General features: G+C 63.6%; 1 protein-coding gene across 1 annotated transcript; it reads right to left on the bottom strand.

The window, feature by feature from the left end:
* Nucleotides 1-5,551: 5,551 nt before the first annotated feature.
* GATA5 (GATA binding protein 5) lies at nucleotides 5,552-17,989 on the bottom strand. The gene is made up of 7 exons (XM_082359785.1): nucleotides 17,900-17,989; nucleotides 16,983-17,547; nucleotides 15,539-15,714; nucleotides 8,697-8,822; nucleotides 8,174-8,261; nucleotides 7,712-7,839; nucleotides 5,552-7,389 (listed from the first exon to the last, which is right to left on the bottom strand). The coding sequence occupies exons 2-7, from the start codon at nucleotides 17,524-17,526 to the stop codon at nucleotides 7,234-7,236; spliced, it is 1,218 nt and encodes a 405-aa protein (XP_082215911.1). The 5' UTR covers nucleotides 17,527-17,547; nucleotides 17,900-17,989; the 3' UTR covers nucleotides 5,552-7,233.
* Between the last annotated feature and the right edge of the window lie 1,892 nt (nucleotides 17,990-19,881).

The following is a 19,881-nucleotide window of genomic DNA, read 5'->3' as shown; positions in this document are numbered from 1 at the left end:
CCCAGCACTGTGGGCCCCTCCCACACTCTTTTGGCTACCAGCCCCCCACCTCCGGCCCATTTTGGACTTGCTGGAAGGACTCCTATGTGAGGGACGCAGCTGGGTCCTGGCCCAGGGTCAGCAGTCCTGGCCGACCCGCATGAAGGGTTTTGGGGTATGTCCTTCAAAAGCTTTGGGAAAACTCACCTTCTTTCCCTGCAGCAGGGGCTCTGTCACTCCCCGCCACTCCCTCTGCAGGCCAAAAGGGCTCGGGTGTTCCTTGGGCCTCCCTGCCCCCAGTGTTGCCCCAGGGCACATGCCCCAGGACAGGCCACCAGGAGAGGGGGGCTGTGGCTGCCAGACCCGAGGGCGCTTGGGGTCAGGGGTCAACGTCGCACTTTGTCTTCTGTCTCTCTGTGTCTGTCTCCATTCTGCCCCTCACTGTCTCATTCTTCTCTCCCCGGAAAGGTGGGCAGCCTCGCCCCCCTCTGTGCACGCGGCCTGCGGTGGGTGTTCCTGCCACCAGGGTCTCCCAGAGGTCAGGATCAAGGGTCCCTGTCCATGGCCGTGTTCTGAGGTCCTCTGCATATTAAAAACAAAGAAATGCCAGAACTGAACTTGAAAATTGTGTAACCTTGAGCCGCTTGGCCCATTTTACACACAGGAGACACAACTCAGAAGTAATTAGTTCAGAGGTCAGATGTGAAGCTCTCGGAGCACGTTGGGGCCTCCTGCACCTCCCCCGCCTGGAGTCAATTCCAAGTTTCTGGGAACCAGAAGCCAGCCTGATGCAGCCTGGCCAGTGTCCACAGGCCTTCTGGGGCGAGGCCTGCCGGCCGTGTGGCACCCTGAGTGGCCCCTTCCTTTCCCGGTCCCTGCACACGGCTGTCCGGGCCTGGGAACACGGCCTTCATGGATCTGGCCCCAACAAATCCTCCTCTGGGGACGTGCTTCTGGGGACCCCCTCCCCCAGGCCCCCTGGGGACCCCACCTCACCCCCTCTCTCCCTGTCCCTGGCATCCTCAGCAGGACTGAGAGCCCCGAAGGGTGACAGAGACAGTCAGAAGCCCGCCACCCACAGGGTGGATGGATGGGCTTTGTGGGGGGCCGTGACTTGTCAGCCCACCCCTACGAGTCAGCAGGGGTCAGGCACATGGTCCACACGTGCATTCAGTCCTCCATCACTGAGTGTCGGCCGGGCACTGGGCTCATCGCCGGGCACGGGGCAACGGGCTGGATGAGGCCCTTGCGCTCAGGGAAGCTGCTTCTCGTGGGCGAGACCAGGAGAGCACGGGACTATCCCAATCTGTGGTCACGGGATGGGCAAGGGCCGGGGAGGCCGTAGGACGTGCCGGGGAGAAGCACCAGGGGGCGGGGGCCCCTGCCTGGAGTGGTGCGGACGCGCAGGGCCTCCCTGACCTTGACCTTCAAGGTGAGGACGGACAGACAAGACGCGACTGGCCAGGGCAAGAGGCATCACTGCCAAGGGGGAGGCACAGGCCGCCTGGGGCAGTGACTGCCGCCTGCCTTGCCCAGGTCCCCGTGCGGAGAGATGTACGTGGGTTCTAGGCTGGTCTCCAGGATGACCAGGCCCCCAGGGGGCCTCAGATGGTCCCCACCTGTCCTGGAGCGCCCCCCCCCACTCCCCCTCCCATGCAGCCTCCTGCGGGCGTCCCTAAGGCCCACAGTGCACGAAGAGGCAGTGACGCTGGTGGGCAGGGCCGGCCATGGAGAGCCCGTGGAGGGCGCCTTTGTTGTCTCCTTCGTGGTTATAAAAGCCGACTCGAAGAAGGTTCGGGGAAAAAACATTAGAATAAGTTGTAATTGTCAAACGCTCTCTAAGGGCTCACCACACCCGTTCCCTCGGCCATTTAACGGATCCCCTCTTGTGGGTCATCTGGGTCGTTCTGTGACAACTCTGCCTGGTGGAGACCTGTGGATTACGACCCTCCTAGAACAGCCCGAGGAAGGCTCTGTGGAGGAGGGGGCATCAGGGGTCTCGACCCCTGGGTACCACGTCACCTGTTAGGCGCACAGGAGGAAGGCGTCACAGTCAGAGGGAACGGCACGTGCAAAGACCCAGAGGTGTGACGTGTCTGGATGCTGGCAAGGGTCCCCGTACCCAAGAGTGGATGCAGGTGCCAGGAGAGGGGGCCCTGGGGCCACCAGGCGGTCATGGCTGGGCCATCTGTGCAGTTGCTGGGGCAGTACCTGGGCCGAGTGTTTGGAAGCAAAGGAGAAACAGGCCCAGATTTGCATCATGGAAAGTCTGAGCTCCAGGCCAAGCAGAGGGGTGCGGGATGGGCTGCAGCAGTAATTGGGGGGGGCGGGGATGGACGGAGAGGAGGGCCAAAGCTCGGGGTTTTCCTGGAACCAGGGGGAGCAGGGCCTAGCAGCACGGGGGGCGCAGGTCTCAGGGGGTGTGACGTCCAAACAGGAGGTCCCCCGGGCCACTCCGCACAAGAGCAGAGCTTCTCCTTGGCTCGCTGGCTCGTTGGCAGTGGAGAAGGCAGGCTGTTGGCCGGAGAAGGAGAAGGAAAATCCAGATTCCTCAGTGTGTCCGGCCCCAGAGTCCAGTGTGGAGGCCTGCTCTGGCCTCCCGTCCCCCCACCCAGCCTCCTCCCTCCCCCAGGCCCCAGCGCGGCCAGACGCCGTCCACCCGCGGTGCCGAGAACCCTTTATCAGATAATAAATAAGGCGGCTGGAGCCGTCCGTGTCAACATCTTGGCGGGCCTCGCAGGGCACTGCAGGGGGGGCTGCCCGCTGTGGCTTCCACGTAGCCATCGAGGGCCGGCCACCCCTCCCGGCTCCAGTGGGACTGTGGGGCTCACCAGCCCCCTCTTCTCTGGGGTGGGTTCAGCCCCTACCGAGGTGCGTGAGGGGAGGACGGGGCACCCCAGGGCCTGCAGCCTCACAGCCTCGGGGGGTGCCAGGTCTCTCTGGCCTTCTTTCTCCTCTGCTGAATGGGGGTCCACGTGGGGGCTGGGAATGGGGAGCCCGGTCAGCCTCTTGCTGAATGCCTGTCCACACACCCTGGAGAACAGCCGCCCCGAGCCCCGTGAACTGCCCACGGACTTGTGGCAGAGGAAGGGTAGGGAGGACTGCACATCTGTTGCCCCGTCCCTGAGCCTGCTGGCCCCTCGTGCTTGGTGGCAGAATGGCCTGTCTTTGATGCTGGTGACAGCAGCAACTGGTCTTCTCCAAGAAAGGTCCTTACTTGGTCAAATAAAGAGTCGGTAACCTGCATTGCTTTCCCCAAAGCACGATTTTCCCTTCTTAATAAGCACGTTACATTTTCAGACAAGCACCTTAGAGAATTGGCCCCCGTTTTTAAAGAGCCATCTTTTTCGGTAGCAAAGGGGAAACTACCCTCAGCCCCAGCCCCGCCGGGAAGCTCTTGGGTCTGGGCACAGCTGGACGCGTGGCCCCGGCTGCCCTGAGCGATTGAGCTGGGGCAGGCGGCTTGCGGGAGGCCGTGGTGATGCTCCACGGAAAGGGTCCGTGGGATGAACGTGCGCCTGCTGAGGGCAGTGGATACACTGCTGACCGACGGCAGCCAGACTCGGAAAACCAGGGTGATGGGAGCCGCTGGGGTCACCACCCTGACACCCTCTGCGAGGAGGCCCAGGCGGGGTGGCTGCGTCTGCTTCCAGGTGTGAGCGCTGCAGGGCTGCCCTGGGACGCTTTTGGCCTCCCTGTTCCGCGTCTGGAGCGAGGCCACGGGTTAAGGGCTTTAAGTGGGAAGGAGAAGGGATGCTTTGGAAATAGTTCTGGATCAAAAAACCCCAGTCGAGGGGGCGCTGGGTGTCTTCTCCCTTCTCCAGTCGTCCAGGACAGGGCCCAGCGGGGGCTCAGGAGACACTTCCCGCGCACAGAGGGGACCGTTGCAGGCTGGAGGAGCCATGGCACCCCTCCCCCACGCCCCCGACGTCTGCTTTAGCTTGAAAGATGTGGGAAGCGAGGTGCGGCGGCCAGGCAGCGCGGATGAAGTGGTCTTTCTTTCCGTCCTGTCGTCTGATAAGCGGCCTGCAGCTGCCCACTCCCACCAGCCTCTCCAGTCCATCCGGTTGTTCATGGGCGCCGGGCAAGGCCTTGAGGCGGGCTGGTGGGAGGAAGAGCTGCAGGAAGGGGGTTGCCCGGCGGCTATATTAAGGCTCCAGGTCCTGACAGCTTCCGGGACCCGCAGAGGCACTGGGGAGAAGGGCTTCAATTGAGCAGTTCTGCCTAGAGCTCCTCAGGTCCAGAGGTGGAGGCTCAGCCCCCCTCACCCTGGGCGCGTCCTTAAAAAGGAAGAAAACGGAGGATGAGTTCGCTTCTTCCCTCTTTGCCAAACCCTCTCCCTCGGGACCCGTCTTCGTGGGCGGGGCATCCAGCCCCTCTTGCCCACCCTGCCTGTTCTGCCCATCGCACTGTGGGCACCTCTAGGAAGACTCCTTGGGTTGGTCAGGGCGCTGCTGGGGCCCCGCGCCTTGTGTCACCTCTCTGAGCCGGGGGTTACTTCTCAGGTGCCTGGGTTTCTCTCGTCAGGGAAGAGGGAGACTGGCGCCCCCTTGGAGGGAAGATCCAGGGATGCGCCGGGCAACACAGAGAGTGGCACCTGCCCGGCGGAGGGCCGTTCCCGCCGTGACTGCAGTAGTGGTCACGTGGCCACGTGGTCCTCGCCAGGCGCTCCCGGCCACCTCGTCTGTCCCTGTCCTTGTGGCTCCTTCCTCCGGGGCCTTTGCTTCCCCTCTGCGCCCCCTCCCACCCTCTCCCCTGGGTGCCTGAGAAGGGCTGGGCTGGTCTTGCCTTTGAGAGGTTCCGGGGGTGCCTGGTGGGGCGGCCCGCGGAGGCCACTGCCACTTGCTCAATAATTCAATAATTGGTCTCCCGCTCAGCTCGGGGCCCAACGTCCCATCACGAGCCCTGAGAGGGGTGAGAGGAGGCGGGATAAGGGGTGGGAAGGGGCTCTGCCCCCCTGAGCAGGGCGACCCTTTCTGTGCTTTTTTCCTCATCTGTGGGTGGGCTCCCGGGAAGGCGGCCCCAGGCCTGTGGCGCGGGGACGAGATGGCAGCGGCCTAACCTCTGGCCCACCCAGCACGAGCGCCCACGGGCACAGCCCTTGCAGGCCCCTCAGTTCCCATCTCCCATCCAGCCCGCTCTGGAGAGAGCTGGCTGTGCTCTGCTCCAGACCCCGTCCCCGAGGCATTTCCTCTGCCGCCTGGCCCTGGTCACATGGATCTCAGTGTGGCTGCCAAGGGCCCCGAGTGCTTGTGAACATGCAGGTCCCCAGGTCCCGCCTGTCACCAATCTGACCCCCGGCCCTGAGTGTCTGCATTTTACTGGCCCCTCAGGTTGTCCGGATCTGGGTGGTCCGTGCTGCAGCCCTCCGTGTGGGAGGGTGGGGGTCCCCGATCACAGTCGGGACCGAGGCACAGAGGCTCGTGACTTCGTGGGGACACCCAGATGGTGAGAGGGGCCGGTGCCCTCAACACAGGGGGCCTGATTCATGCCTTGTGCCCCCGCGTCCCCAGGGTTCACCCAACACTACCTGCTGTGCTCCAGTCAGAGGCACGAGACCCACATGGGGCCACTGGGGCCACCACTGCCCAAATCTTGGCTTGCTCTGTGTCCCCCTACCCCGGGCCAGGAGGGCAGTAGGGGGCAGGACAGGGACTTGACCCGAGTCTGCCTGACCCTGAAGTGATGACTTCTCACAGTGTTGTCCCCAGGCTGGGCCCTGCCTGCCCCACCCAGTGTCCTGTCCTCGTGCTGGTGGTGACCTCGAAGCCACCCAGTGTTCACGGGTCTCATCAAGTCCTACTGATGCCCTTGAGAGCTCCTGACGTGACGCAGAGTGGCTAGTGAGGTCCAGCAGCCCGGCCCCCAGAGATGCGTTTCTAGGCGAGGCCAGGAATCCCACAGGTGATGGGGAGAGGCAAGCAAAATTGAAATCTTTATTTTACATTTTTTTTCTTATGGCGGCATTTGTCTTAAAAAAAAAAAAAAGACAACAACACGTGGAAATTGAGCTGGTTGAATCTCGAGGTACAAGTTCAGGATGAAGGAACACATTCGGGAAGCTGCCACCAAGGAGGAGGATTTTTAAATATGAAAGAGATGTTTTAAATAGGAAGGCGCAATGGTGGCTGGTTTCGATGGCTCGCAAAATTTGAAAGATTTTTGAATCGAATTGGAAGTTGGGGGGGGGGAAAGCTTTCATTTGGAAGACTTTACATTAAAAAAAAAAAAGCCAGGTTTCTGGCTTCCGTGGAAAAATCCGAAGTTCTTGTCGGTGAAGGGCAGCAATGGGACGGAGGGACGCTGTGGCCCCTCTGTAGGGCAGCCTCCTCCCCTCCCCCCTGCCTCTGCCCTCAGGCTGTTAGTAGCCATTCATCAGCCCCGTGGGCACAGCTGCCCCTAACCAGTGCCCCGACTAACTAATTTATCACCCAGCCCTGGGAGGGGACGGCTTTGTACGTGAAAGGGGGTGTTATTGATAATTCTGCTGGGGCAGTCCCAGGTGAGCCAGGACCTGTGGTCACCCAACCACCAGCCCCGAGAGTGCCCGCGTGGGTCAGAACTGGGCCCCGGGTACTCTGCCCATCAGAAATGGTTACAATCCACAGATTCAGTCAGAACAAGGCCCTTTACTGCCCGGTCTGGGAAAACCGTCCAAATAAATACAAGCCCACGATGACCACGATGTGAACGGCCTCCCCCTGGGGTGGCGTCCCAGTACAGTGCACGACCTGCACATCTGTCTCTGGCCATCCCGTGCTCCGAGGAGGGCAAGGTCTCTGTGCCGTGGCTCTATGGTCCAACGTGGGAAATGGACAGCCCGAGGCCTCAGGAGGCCCCCCATCTGGGTGCCCTCCTCATCCCTGTTACCTGCCCGGCCTCAGTGATTTCACCTGTGATCCTGGTTTTACAACAGGAAGGTGGGGTTTTTCCAGCGGCTGCAACCTGTAAACATGATGATGGTGAGCCTTGAGGACAGAAGTCAAGTCGGTGTGGGAGCCCCAGTCAGCCGTGGCCAGAGTGGCTGGTATGGTTCAGAGCCTTGCCCTACATTTGGGGGTCCCTTGCTGTCCGGGGAGGGGCTCAAGCCCTTCTCCCACCAGCCTTCCTCCTGCTCTGGGGCCCGACTGCCGTCTGCACAGAAGTCCTCCAGGTCCGGCTGGCTCCAGTCTCTTCCGGCGTCCGGCCTGGCGGTCTCTCTGCTGAGCTGGAGCAAAGAAGTAGCGAGGTGGGTCCTGGTGGGGGCCCGGGGACCTAGGCCAAGGCCAGCGCACACCAGGCCTCCTGGCGCAGGGTCCCGCCGAGGCCGGCCTGGGGGCCCAGGGCTGCAGATGGCAAGGCAAAGTCCTCGGGCTCAAATTTGAACTCCAAGTGGCTGGGGGCCAGGGTGTCGTCCACCTGCGGGGAGGCCTGCAGGGAGGACACGGCACGGGTGAGGCTCGGGAACAGTGGCCGGCTCCCTTGAGGTCGGGAGCCCTGTGACAGGGCGATTTGCCCTAAGGGGGCTCCTCAGCCCCTGGAATGGGGGTGGGACCCCTTGGGAGGATCAACAGGGGCTCTCAGCCGGCGTCGGCCACAGGTCAGCTCCTGGCACCAGCGGCCAGCTGCGTGTCCAGCCCCAAGCTTCCGGCAGGGGCCCGTGGGGGCCCTGACCTGGCTGGGGTGCCAGGGTTCCCCCAGGAGGTGCCTGGGAGCCAGCTCTGGGCACCCCACCCCACCCTGACCTCCTTACCTGGGAGGTGACGCTGGGCCCGGGGCACGAAGGGGATGCCAGACTGGGCTCAGGTTTCAAAGTGGCAGCTGAGATCTCCAGGTCAGGGACAGAGGCCGGCGGGGAGGTTGTGGTGTTCCCTGCGGATCCTGGGAGGGAAGGCAGGGCATTTACAGAAGCTGCCAGATCTGGTTGCCTTGGTCACGCGGGGGGTTGGAGGTGCTGGATGTGGCTTCCTCCACTGGACCTCCTGCCCCACGGCTGGGTGAACTCCCGCCACCCCAGCCCCTCCCCAGACCAGACCATCCCAGGACAATGGGGGTTATTTGCACTTCAGGACGATGATGCTTGCACCAAACATGTGAATCTCTAATGGTGGAATGTGAGATACTCAAAGTGATTCCATAGGGAGAAGGTGTGCCTCACTGGAGGGCCTGGGGGCCTGGGCTCCCTCTCGGCCTCCCACAGCCCTGGCCCATGAACCTGAAGAGCCTTTGGCCTTGGAGATGTTCTTCGGCTTCCGTTTCCGTGTCTGGATGCTTTCCTTCTTCATCGCCAGGGGCCGCGGTACCTGGTGGGGTTGGCAGGTGGTGAACGGCTGCTCCCTGTCTGTGCTCACCCCTGGGGCCTCTTGGCATGGTCACCTGCCTCGATCTCAGCCCTGCAGAGCTGGTCACTCCTGCGGCCCTGTTTGGGGAGCTGCTACCCCCGGGCTTGGCACTCTCCTCCAGGCCCGTCCCACCCCAGCCTCCGGGAGCCAGGGGGCCAGGAGGGCTCTGGGGGTGTCCAGCCTCTGCCCCAGGCTGAACGGCTGCGGGGAAGCCACAGTGATGTTCCGGCCTCTGTGAGCCCATCTGTACCACGGGCCTCACAGTGACACGCGGGCACGTGCAGGCAGTGGGGCCACGTGTGTACAGGCGTGTACACGCTCAGCTCAGGCCCAGCCTGATCCACACCCCTGCCCTGCTCCTCAGCCCCGTCTCGGGCCAGGGAGGGTCCTGCTCACCCCGTGCAGCTTCATGTAGAGCCCGCAGGCATTGCACACCGGCTCGCCATCCACGTTGCGCCGCCAGAGCGTGGTGTTGGTGGTGTGGCAGTTGGTGCAGCAGAGACCGGCCCGGCGTGAGGAGGACTGTGGACAGGAGGCTGGGCTGAGCAGGGCTGGGGGCTGGGGCCCTGCTGCTCGGCTCAGCGGGGCAGGTGCACCTGGGCGGGAGGGATGGACGCTGGGCTCGGGGCTGGGGGCCGCATGGGGCTGGGTGAGAAGGCCTTTGGGCGCTAAGGGCCTGAGGCCTGCCCGGGATTCCTCGGAGCCTCGACCTGGCGCCCTGCTAGCCCTGGGACAGGTCACTTCACTTTTCTGGGCCTCAGCTTCCCTATCAGTAAAATGGGGGTGACAGTAGACCTGCCACAGGCCTCCTGTGGGGTCAGGATCTCGTGAAGAGCCCAGCACAGACAGGCAGCTGGGTGTCTGTTGAGGCCTCTTTTTAACCAACGCTGGGCCTTAGCCCCGTATTTCTGTGGTGGAGCACAGCCTTGGGAGTCACAGTGCCGCCCTCGGGTCAGGCCCCGGGCTGAACATCCAGGGGGTCTGCCGGTCCCTCTGGGCCTTGCCTCCCAAGACTTGGCGCTCTGAGCCCATGCTCAGCTCAGCAGCTCTGCGCCGGACTGTGGGCTGCGGGTCCCCGATGCCCACCCCTGCCTTGCTGCTCACATGCCTCATACTGGGGCAAGACGGCCCTTCCAGAACCTTGCAGAGGCCGACCTCCCAGGTCCGTATCCAACCAGGGTCCCCAAACCTCCCTGCACGTGGGGGCCCAGCGGGCCCCAGACAGTGCTCACCCAGGAATCGGGGCCTAACGAGCCCGGGGGTCCAGGGGCTCTGCCGAGCTGGCTGGCTGGCTGGCTGGGGAGCAGCTGTCAGAGGCCTGACCCCTGTCCTCCCACCAGCTCAAGGTCCTCGAGCTCCCAGAGCCCAGCCCCTCTCTCCCAGGCAAGGATTCTGCCCGACTCACATTTCGGTGTGTGCATGGGGTCCTGTCCCCTGCAGTCTGGGAGCTCCAGACGCTCTGTGCTGCCCAGGGCCCCCCAAGGCACCTCAGGTCCAAAGCCCCTCCCTCCCCCCCCAGCACAGCCTGCAGGTGGCACACCCCTCCCCAGCCCCGTCCCCCCGAGACTTCGTCCTCGGGGGTCTGCCCTTTCCTCTCCCCAGCCCCTGCCCTCAGATGCCCTGAATCTGTCTGACCTTTTCCCTCGTTTGCATGGCCCCTGTCTGGTCCAGTCCCCTGCCCCCTCGCCCGGACCACAGTGATGCAGGGTCTCTACCCCGACCTCCCCGTGGCAGCTGCGGTCAGACCAAGTCACATCCGCTACGGTGTTTCAGTGGCACCCCGGGGCACCAGGACAGAAGCCCGTGAGACTCCACACTCAAAATCGTCCCAAGGACGTGTGTTCTCTCCTCAGTACTCTCCAGCCCAGGACCGAGCCAGAGGGCAACCAAAAGCAAGATGGACGAAAGAAGCCACAAAAGGAATCTGTCCCGGGGTAGGGCTGAGCTGTCGGCAGCAGCCTCAGTTGCCCCGTCTGTCTGCCGTCTCTGGGGTCCTTCCTTCTGCACTGACCGAGCTGCCAGACTTGCCGACCGTCTCCTGCCCACCCCCTTCCCCCAGGCTGTCAGCTGTTCGAGGGCACAGGCTCTCCCTGTGACTGGCCCGGGAGGGAGAGTGGGGCCCGTCTGGAGACCCCGGCACCAGCCGTTCCTAAGAAAACGCAGACTGGAAACGCCTCCTCGCCCTCCCCTCCCCCAGGCCCAGGCGGCCGCCAGAGGCTCCAGGGAATTCCGCCCTGTTTAATCTAAGGCTCAGCCTCCGGTCTCCAGGCAGGACTCTGCCCCAGGATCTGGGACAAAAGGGCCACAAGACAAGGAAGGGACGAGGCCTTGGAGGCTCAGAGGGAGGGCAGGGCGGGAGCTCCCGGCCTGGCTGGGGAGACCCCATCCTCTGGCCAGCGGCCTCTAGGCCACGGCTGTGTGTCCAGCCTGATGTCCAGCCTGGCCCCATCTCCAGTGGTCTCCCCAGGGTTCCTAGGGGTGGGACCTGTGCACCTGCTGGAGTGGAGAGAGCTGGCGGCTGGCCCAGGCCCAGCAGAAGCGGAAGGGACGGATGGTGGGACACACTCTGAGGCAGCAGCCCTGGCCCTGGGGTCAAGCAGGCCCCCAGCCGGAGGGCCTCCCTGGGAAGACGGCGGCCACATCCTGATCTTGTCTAGAAAGCAGCTGCTTTTACTGGACACAGTTCGAGTCTCCCCCTCTCTGCTCCCTTCCCTCCCTTCCACCTGCCTCTTGGCTGCGGGGAGCTGTGCCCACACGGAGGCCCCCTGCTCTCCCGGGCCCACTCCCAGCCCTGCTGCCTGCCCCGGCCCAGGATCCCCTGACCCCGAGTCCATCCATCTTCCTAAGGTGGGAGGAGGCCTTGGGACCTCCCCAGGGTTCCCAGATTTAGCAAACAAACAAACAAACAGGATGCCCAGCTCGATGTGAATTTCAGATAAGCAGCAAATATTTTGTGTAAGCATGCCCCATGCAACATTTGGGACATATTTATTCTAAAACGCTATTCGTTGTTTATCTGAAATTCACATCTAACTGTGCATTCTGTATTTTATCTGGTGACCCTAACCTACCTTCTTGGGCCCCATCGCGGTCCCCAACTCCAGCTGTGCCTTCAGACCAAAGGGGGGACCATGGCCTGAGGCCCCTCCTCCCAATCCAGCTGGGACCCTCAGGGTCTTTTACCAACAGCTGCTCCCTTAGAGTTCACATTGCCATCTCACATTCCCCCAAAATTTTAGCATCATTCCTGTAGGAATCACAGGAATGCTGTCTCCTTGGCCGGCCGTCAGGCCACTTCCTACTAAAATCCTTCCTACCGAAACACTCCCGCAACGGTGTAAAGAGACCCACGCGAAGGCTTCACGTCAGCACTGTTTCCAACAGCACGACCGCAAGGCTGCACACACGTGGGCACGACCGCAGACACACGTGCACCCCAAGCGTCCCCCACGGTCGCCTGTGCATTGTGGAAGCAGCGGAGCTACATGCACTGCTGTGGGTCCTGGGGAGAAGCTACAGCAGCTGGACCGCGTGTAGGCAGGACACAAGCCCAGGTGGTGTGAACCCATCACCCAGACCCTGGGGGTGCAGGGGAATCTGGAAGCCACACTGGAACCTCTCTCCAGCGAGCATAAATTAAAATCGAGAAACTGGAAATTAGATTAAAATCACGAAAATGGGAAAAAAGAATGACCTTGAAAAAATTCTCGCAGTGCTTGCTTGTTTATCTTTTTCCATCCCCTCAGCTGCCTGCGTTTTACGGGGGGGAACTGAGGCTCAGACAATGAGGGGCCAGAGGTGCGGGGGTGGTCCCGGCGTGGACAGCACCTCCTTCCTTGGCTGAACACACTCAGGGGTCACGTCCCCGGGGCTGCCTGCACCCCCTGGACGCCCGGAGCCTCCCTCTGTCCTTCCTCACTCGCTGTCGGGACAGACGGCCAGGCCTGGCCACTCTCAGGGCCCCTAACTGCGGGGCCTCTCCAGGTTTCGTTTCGTTTTTCCTTTTTGGTCTGCTCTTTTCAAAAGAAGTGCAACTTCAAAGCCAGCAGCAGAGCCTGCCTGAGCTCCAGGCTCCACGAGCATCCGGACGTCCAGGGGAATCAGGGCGGTGGGCAGCGCAGAGCTGGGTGGGGGGCTGGCGGAGAGGTGGAGATGCGGCTGGGAAAGTAAAGGTTGCAGGTGGTGGAGCCGCAAAGATGCTCTCGTTTCAAACGGGTCCTCTGGACGCTCTTGGCAGGGGAGACGCGGGGACGCAACCTGATGGAGGGCGGGAGCCCGGCATTGCTCGGGGCAAAGCGAGCTGAGGACACCAGTCTGTGAGGCGGGCTGTGCAGGCAGGAGCACGTGGGTCGGTGAGCCTTCGAAGGATGCTGGGCCCTCCGTGGCACCGGCCACGTCCCGGAGCTGGCGTCAGAGCCGGCCTCGGGCTAACGGGCCTGCTGTCCGCGGACCCTGGCTGCTGGGCTCCGACGTTTTGGGGTCAGGCCGGGCCGAGGGGTGCTCGTAGAGCCCCTGGCCGCAGGGACAGGACCACCCTCCCTGCTCGTCTACACTGATGGAAGCCTCGGGTCCAAGGTGTAACCCCCCAGCCTATGACTGAGGAGGCACATGGGAGGCAAAGGGTAAAAAAGACACGGGTTCCTACCGGGAACGGGGGCACGCTTGTTACCGTCACATTCCTGTATTCTTGGTGACAAGCTTCTAGGACGTTTGGAATTATTTGAAAGAAGGGGAGGATTAGTTCTTCCCGGAGAGGCCCTTCCGGGGCATCACTTCTGCCCACACGCGAGGGGGACCGAGGCACTGGAGCGGGGGCAAGTCTGGGGGGACCGGCCCAGCCCCCATGGCCAGGAGCACGCGGCCCGGGCTCTGGTCTCAGGACTGCAAGAATCTCAGGGTTTTCGCAGCGAGCCTGGCCCTGCCAGGACCAGCCGCCGGGCAAGCGGTGGGGCCGCCCGCCCTGAGTGACAGGTGGGCCCCCCGCAGCCAGTCAGAGGAACCCCCTAGGATCCTGCTCAGGGAGGGACGGGGAGCAGAGGGGCCCTGAGAAAGCCCCCGGGCCCAGCCCCACTGGGCAAACGCTTCCTGGGCGTGTTCTACAATCAGATCCACGTGGGCCTGGACTCAGGGGTGACCAGGGCCGGGCCGACCCTGTGGCCTCGGGGAGACAAGCAGGCATGCAGAGATCCCTCACCCTGGGGGCCCCCCAAAGCGGAATATCCCACGTCCTCAACTACGAAACGGGCCTCGCCAGGCCAAGTGGCCGACGCCAGCCCACCCACACCGGCCACGGCCGTCCAAGTGCTCTGCACACGCCGTCTAATTGACCTTCCCAGCAGGCCAGGGGGCAGCCCCTGAATTCATCTCGCAGCAGCCTGGGCAAGAAGACCCAGGGCTGGGGCAGGGGGCTCAGCCTGAGTGGGGCGCTCATGGGAGCCTGAGGCCACAGTCCTGGTCCGAGCCCAGGGCTGGCCGTCAGCGGGCTGCATGCCCAGGGAAGTCACTCAGTGTCTCGGAGCCCCGGGTGGTCATCCGGCTGATGTGACGGTAAACGCCTCAAGGTGGAGATGGTGGCCCTGGCCCACCGCCCCCGCCAAGTCAGGAATTTTCTGCTGGGAGCTGAGCCCTGCGAGGGGTGTGGGTAGAGGCAGGGAGCCCTGCATCTCCCGTTCAGCAGTGCCTCCTCGGCACCCAGTTTAGGGCTTGGCCTGGGGACAGTGCAGGGAGCCAGAGGAGAGGACCGGTCTGCTGCTCGGGGTCAGGTCTGGGTTGCACCCAGCCCCAGGACCCTGTCCCTTGGCCTCAGTTTCCCCTTCCCTGAGGCCACACCAGACATCAGGCCGGTGCAGCACGCCTGGGGTTGGGGGCATGATCACAGGGGCAGAGACGAGACTTGGGGTGATGTGGACTCGCCCCCCCTTCCTCTGAGAGGCACAGCATGGGTGGATGGAGGTTGGGGGACCCGCAGAGCCCCAAACGCCAGGCCAGATCAGAGGAAGGAAAACAGCGGCTGCCCTCAAGCTGCCCGACCGAGTCAGTCCTGCTTCCTGCCCACCCAGCTTGGGGCCTCAAAGCGTCTGGCCCCGGCGCTGCCATAGCCGGGCCTTCGAATTTCCAGTAAAGGCCAGCACCCGACCGCCCCGTGGCCCAGACCAGCAGCCATGGCACGGCCATCCCACAGCATCAGCCACGGAAAGCCCTTCCACACTCCTCGGGGCCCGACACACCAGAACCAGCCGCCTGGCCCTACAGGGCTCACACCAGCATCAGCCCAGAAACACAACCCTGCCTGGACCTGGAACCGGGAGCCACCGCGGCCTCACTGACTGGACAGCTGGCCGACATCGGCGGGCCCTGCCACTTATTTACAAAATTACTTGAGCATCAAAATTTGCCTGTGACGGGTTCGAGCCCTGGTCTGGGAAGATCCCACATGCCGCGGAGCGACTAGGCCCGTGAGCCACAACTACTGAGCCTGTGCGTCTGGAGCCTGTGCTCCGCAACAAGAGAGGCCGTGATAGTGAGAGGCCCGCGCACCGCGATGAAGAGTGGCCCCCGCTCGCCGCAACTAGAGAAAGCCCTCACACAGAAACGAAGACCCAACACAGCCGTAAATAAATAAATAAAATTAAAAAAAAAAAAACTATTTAAAGATTTGCCTGTGAAATGGTAGAGAACAAAGGAACTTGAAACCTTTACGCTGCTTCTGGGACTCTGCCGTGCTGGGGGCAGAAGTCGGGCTCCCAGTCCCTTGCTGGCCACCCAGCCATACAGCAGAAGAAACCAAAAGTGAAAACAAGTTTCGCCCAGGGAACTGCCACAGACCTGGTCTCATCCCATCCTCGCAGTATCAGAGGCAGCGGGCCCAGGGTCCCTCCCCCGTAACATTCAACGTCCTCCAACAAAGCCCGCACTCAGCAGCCACTTTCCCCTCCAGTCCCCTCCCTGGGGTCAGGTCACCTTGCCTCTCTGCGCCCCCCCGCCCTGGCCAGCCCAAAGCCCCTTGGAGCCACAGGGCCGAGCCCACAGCGGGGGCAGAGCGATCCCCTGCCCAGGAGGTTCAGGGCCGAGCTTGGGAGACCCCGCAGACACGGCGAGCGCGTGGCCTCCAGCCCAGGGGGCCCGTGACAGTGGACCGGGCGCTGCCACCCCACCCGGGCCTCCTGGGGCTCCCCTGGCGCCCAGGCCATGGCCGCAGAAGCGCCGCCCCCTCCTGCCCTGTGGCTGCCCGCACTCACCAGGCGCTTCTGCGGCCGCGTGAGGGGCCGGTTGACGCCGTTCATCTTGTGGTAGAGACCGCAGGCGTTGCACAGGTAGTGGCCGGTGCCGTCCCGGCGCCACAGCGGCGTGGACAGGGCCCCGCAGTTGACACACTCGCGCCCCTCGCCGGGGAACTCCTCCAGGAGGTCAGCCGCTGCGGGAAGGCGGGCGGCTGCTGGGTGAGGCTCTGCCCCTTCCTGGGAGCCGCCATGTCTGCAGCACCTTCTCCTTCCCTTCCTTTTTGTGCCTTTATTTTATTTTGCTTCAAAATCTACTTTACCTAACTTTCTTTTCTAAGTTTAAGTTTACACACAGTGAAGTTCATGCCAGGTCTCAATCACTCCTCAGGGCTGCTTTAAAAGGTGGGGGGAGGGTGAATAAATCCAACCTCGGGGCAGGTGACAGGGAATTGCCCCACTCTGAACAGGATCCAGCACCAGCATTGGTAATTTTGATTCTCTAGGGAGGCAGGAGCGTCTACACTGGCAGAGGACGAGGGCCTTGTCCTCTGCAAAGTGAGTCGATCTGGAGGGCGGGCAGTGGCAGTGAGGCCGAATCGGATTGCGGGATCCCACGAGGACCGCGGTGCCTTCACTGTCAGCTTTTGCGGTCTCAGCACCGTCCTCCCACTTGAGCTGCTGGGGCGAGGACTCCTGGCCCCCTCCAGACCTGGCCAGGCGCTGGAGACACTTGGGCGCCGGGTGGGGGCGGGGCGGGGATCAATCATCGCCTGGCCAGGGGTGGGCGCCAGGCGTGGGGCACCCTGGCGGCCCGGCCAAGTGGATCCCGCTTCCTGCGCTGAGGAGCTGGGGGCGGGGTGTAGGCTAAAAGACTGGGGCAGCAAAAAAAGGCGTGGCCCTCAGTTTTGAGGGTGGGGTGAGAAAGAGTCGGTGGCGCCCGCGACTCAGGAGGGAGGGATGGGGAGCAACTCTCCGCTTTAAGGGCCTGGAGTCCGATTACTCAAATTTATACCCTGGAGAGCGATTGCAACTGGGTCTCAAATTAGAATACATAAACATTCTAGAACAGAGATGAATGTGGTGGTTTACTTAGATAAACTGGTATTTTGGGCTTTAAAAAATAATCATTTCCAAAACTTTTCATAAAAACGTTTAAGACGTAGGCTCTAAATGGCACGATCCCAGAATATTGGGTTTGGATGAATGAAAAGTAGAAATATAGAGGTGTGCAAAAAGAAACTCAGGACGGTGTTTTCATCTCGGGGTGGCAGCCGCTGCGTTCCGTCCAGGTTTACGCGTCCCGGGGGTTCTGGGCCCGCCCCATGCTGGTGTCGGAGCCGGAGCCGGCTGGGAAAGCCCTGACTCTGGGGGGGGTGCATTTCGTAGGGTGCGGGTTTGCACCCCAGTACGGCCAGCACCCAGGACCCCAGTCAGTGGAGCCACCTCCCAGTCCCGCACTCACCGAAGGTGACTCTGTGGCCCGGGAGGCCAGCTGGGCGGGCCTGTAGGCTGTGCAGGACGCTGCCGTCCAAGGGTCCAGAGGTCCAAGACGGGGCCACCTCGGTGCTCACGTAGGCCGGGTACGCGGTGGGGTACGAGGAGCCCACGGGCCGCCCGAGCGGAGCCGGGTACTGCTCGCGAGCCAGCATCGCGCCCTGAAAGGCGCCGCCGTCCCGGGCCCCTGCGCCGCCGCCGCCGCCAGGTCCCGGGGTGCTGTGCGCAAAGGGGAAGGCGGTGGCCCCGGGCGGCGGAGCGGCTGGCGGGTGCGGGCTGCCGGAGCCGAACGCCGACGAGTCCGCCGCGGCTGCCTGTGCCCAGCCGGGATGCCCGGCGATCGCGGGAGCCTGCGGGCACGGCTCACACGCCGGCAGGTAGGGCAGCATGGAGGGGACGCGCGCCGGCGGCACGAACACCGGGGAGCCGGCGCCCGGGGTGTGCAGAAAGGCCCCCGAATCCGCGTAGGCGGTCTGGCTGGGGCTCGGGGCCAGCGCCAGGCTCTGGTACATCTTCCCTGGCGCGGCCTTGACCTGCAGGGAAGAGGGACGGGTGTCAGGTCACGGCCGCTGTGCCCCGCAGGTGCTGTTGCTCAGGCCACGCTCCTCATTCCCCAGCCCGGCGGTTCTTGGGGCGGGTCCTGGAGCCTGCGGGGACAGACGGCAGGGGGCGGGGGCTGCTCGGAGCGGCTCATGGGGGCATCCCGGGTGCAGCGGGAACGTCGAGCTCACCTCCTCCACAGCCGGGGCTTCGGAGGTTCCCGGGTGGGCATGGTGGGCGCTGAGAAGGAGAAACCCGGCAGGTCCGCAGGACGCAGGGTCTGGGCGCTGGGGGAAGGCGCCAGGCTGGGGAGGGGCGCGCGGCCAGGCCCGGCTGGGTACTCACCGGCTGGTCGTGAGGACCGGAGGGCGCAGAGGGCGCGGGCGCGGCAGGCGGCGACAGGCGGGCTGGAGACTGGGAGTCGGGGTCCGCGCGGTTCCTCAGGGAATCCCGGTGCTCCGGCCGCGCCTCCGGGCCGCCCCGCCCCGGCCCGCCCCGGCCCGCCCCCGCCGCACCACCCCTTCCCTCGCGGGGCCCTCCCCTCGGGGTCAGCGCCGGGGCTGCGGCCGCGTTGCCACGTGACCGGATCAAGCTGGGCGCGCGGAGCTCCGCGAGAAAGGCGACTGGAAGCACCGCGCGGGGCACCCAACGCCGAGTCCCGGCCAACGCAGGCGGCACGAACCAGCCAGGTGCTTGGTGCCCCGGAGCAGTCCCGGCGCGAAGGCTTCTCTAAATCTGTTCGGGGTTTTCGCAAATCCACAGCCCTCCCTCCGCCAGTCCCAGGCTTCCGCTAAGGCTGGCTTGGTGTCTCGTGCCGTCTGTGGATGAGTCCGTGAACCTGGCCTCGCCACCACGGACACAGTGGTAGAGACCCTCCAATGCACCCCTGGTCTGGGGCCCAGAGCAGGGGTCCCGCTTCCAAAGGGGCTGCTTGGCTCCGTTTCCCTGAACTCAAACCGCTGTACCACGGCCACTGCCCCCGCGAAGCCCAGCGGAATTCCCACGGTTTCCTCAGTTTCTTACCAAGCAGGGCAACTGCCGCACTCATTCCCAGCGGGGGGGGGCCCAGGTTGGGTGGGCAGTCTCCATCTGGATGCACTTCCTTTCCACGAGGTCCCTGCCCAGCTTCTTGCCTCCACCCCTAGGTGGGCCTTTCGCTTTGGGGGATTCCCAAAGAGTCTCCTCCAGGCACCAGGCATGTGGGATGGGTGGGCCTGGAGGTGGCTCCTGGCACTCCCTGGGTGGGCCCGATGGTGCCAGCACCTTGGTGAAACGGGCCACCCGAGCCGCTTTGCTGACTGGTGACCGAAGCCTCCCCACAGAGCCAGCGAAGAGCAGGGCTCACCAGAGGGACCCGGGCTGCTGTGCTTGGGGCAGTGATTGTTTTTCGTTGCCAGAAATGGGCCGTCCCTGGAGTCCCTTCTTGTATGTAGGTCCGGGACGCTGACTGGGGCCAGGGCGACTCCACGAGGGCCAGGGCACTTTCGCCTTGCAGAGGGGTGGGGAGGCCTGGCACTCGCTCCTCTCCATGTGCTCCGGCACCAGACTGTAATTCGGGGTGCACATCGGGCCACCCAGGGCCCCTGGAATGTGGCAGGCAAGGCCCCCACTCTCACCCTGGACTGGGGACCCCACGGAAGTTTCCAGGCGGGCTCTGGACTCCTCACAAGCCTTGGCAGTGTGCCACTGGGAGGGGGAGTAGGAGTCAAGTATCCCCTTTACCCACCGCTCCCAGGCCCTCCCCCGCCATCAGGGCCCTGGGTCCACGCTGCCGCGATGGTCTCCCATGGTACCTGCTCCCCATGTGCTCCCCTTGGGGGTCCGAAGCGGGCCCTCCCCGCCCTACTCCCTGCAGACCCCGCTAGTGGATCTCGGCTTTCTCTCTTTCGCAGTGGGCGGGGCCCCAGGAGAGCAGAGAGAGGTCCCCGAGAGCTCAGGGTACTGGAACCTCGCTGTGCCACGGGCCCCTGCGCGCTCAAGACTGAGGTCTCACCAGCGAGGTCCGTCAGCAGAACCGGCGCCGAGGCCGTGGCACCGTGAAGTCGGTAGAACCCGCGCTGCCCCCGCGGTCCTCAGAGCCCAGGGTAGGGAGAGTCTGAATGACACCGGAAGATGCCCCGCCAGCACCAGGGGTGAGGAGAAGTGTAAAAGGGGAGTCTCAGCTCGATGGGGGTTGAGACACCCCTCCACTCAAAAAAAAAAAAAGATCCAAGGAAAAATGGAAGATCCACAGCAAACCTGGGACCCTGTTGGGGCTGTGGGGGAGGGGAGGGGGGAGGGACTTGTGTTTTTCTCTTGGCATAAATCCGGTGAAGTCCTGAATAGGA

Source organism: Balaenoptera borealis, assembly GCF_965194805.1.
Source record: "Balaenoptera borealis genome assembly, chromosome: 16".
Lineage (NCBI taxonomy): Eukaryota > Metazoa > Chordata > Mammalia > Artiodactyla > Balaenopteridae > Balaenoptera > Balaenoptera borealis.
The sequence above is the reverse complement of the archived record's forward strand: the minus strand, read 5'-3'. Positions and strand labels throughout refer to the sequence as shown.

Coding starts and splice junctions, on each gene's coding strand:
- GATA5 (XM_082359785.1), bottom strand. CDS start 17,526: ATGTACCAGAGCCTGGCGCTGGCCCCGAGCCCCAGCCAGACCGCCTAC. Junction 15,715..16,982: donor GGGCCACAGAGTCACCTTCG/GTGAGTGCGGGA, acceptor GCCTTCCCGCAG/CGGCTGACCTCCTGGAGGAG. Junction 8,262..8,696: donor TCTACATGAAGCTGCACGGG/GTGAGCAGGACC, acceptor CAACCCCACCAG/GTACCGCGGCCCCTGGCGAT.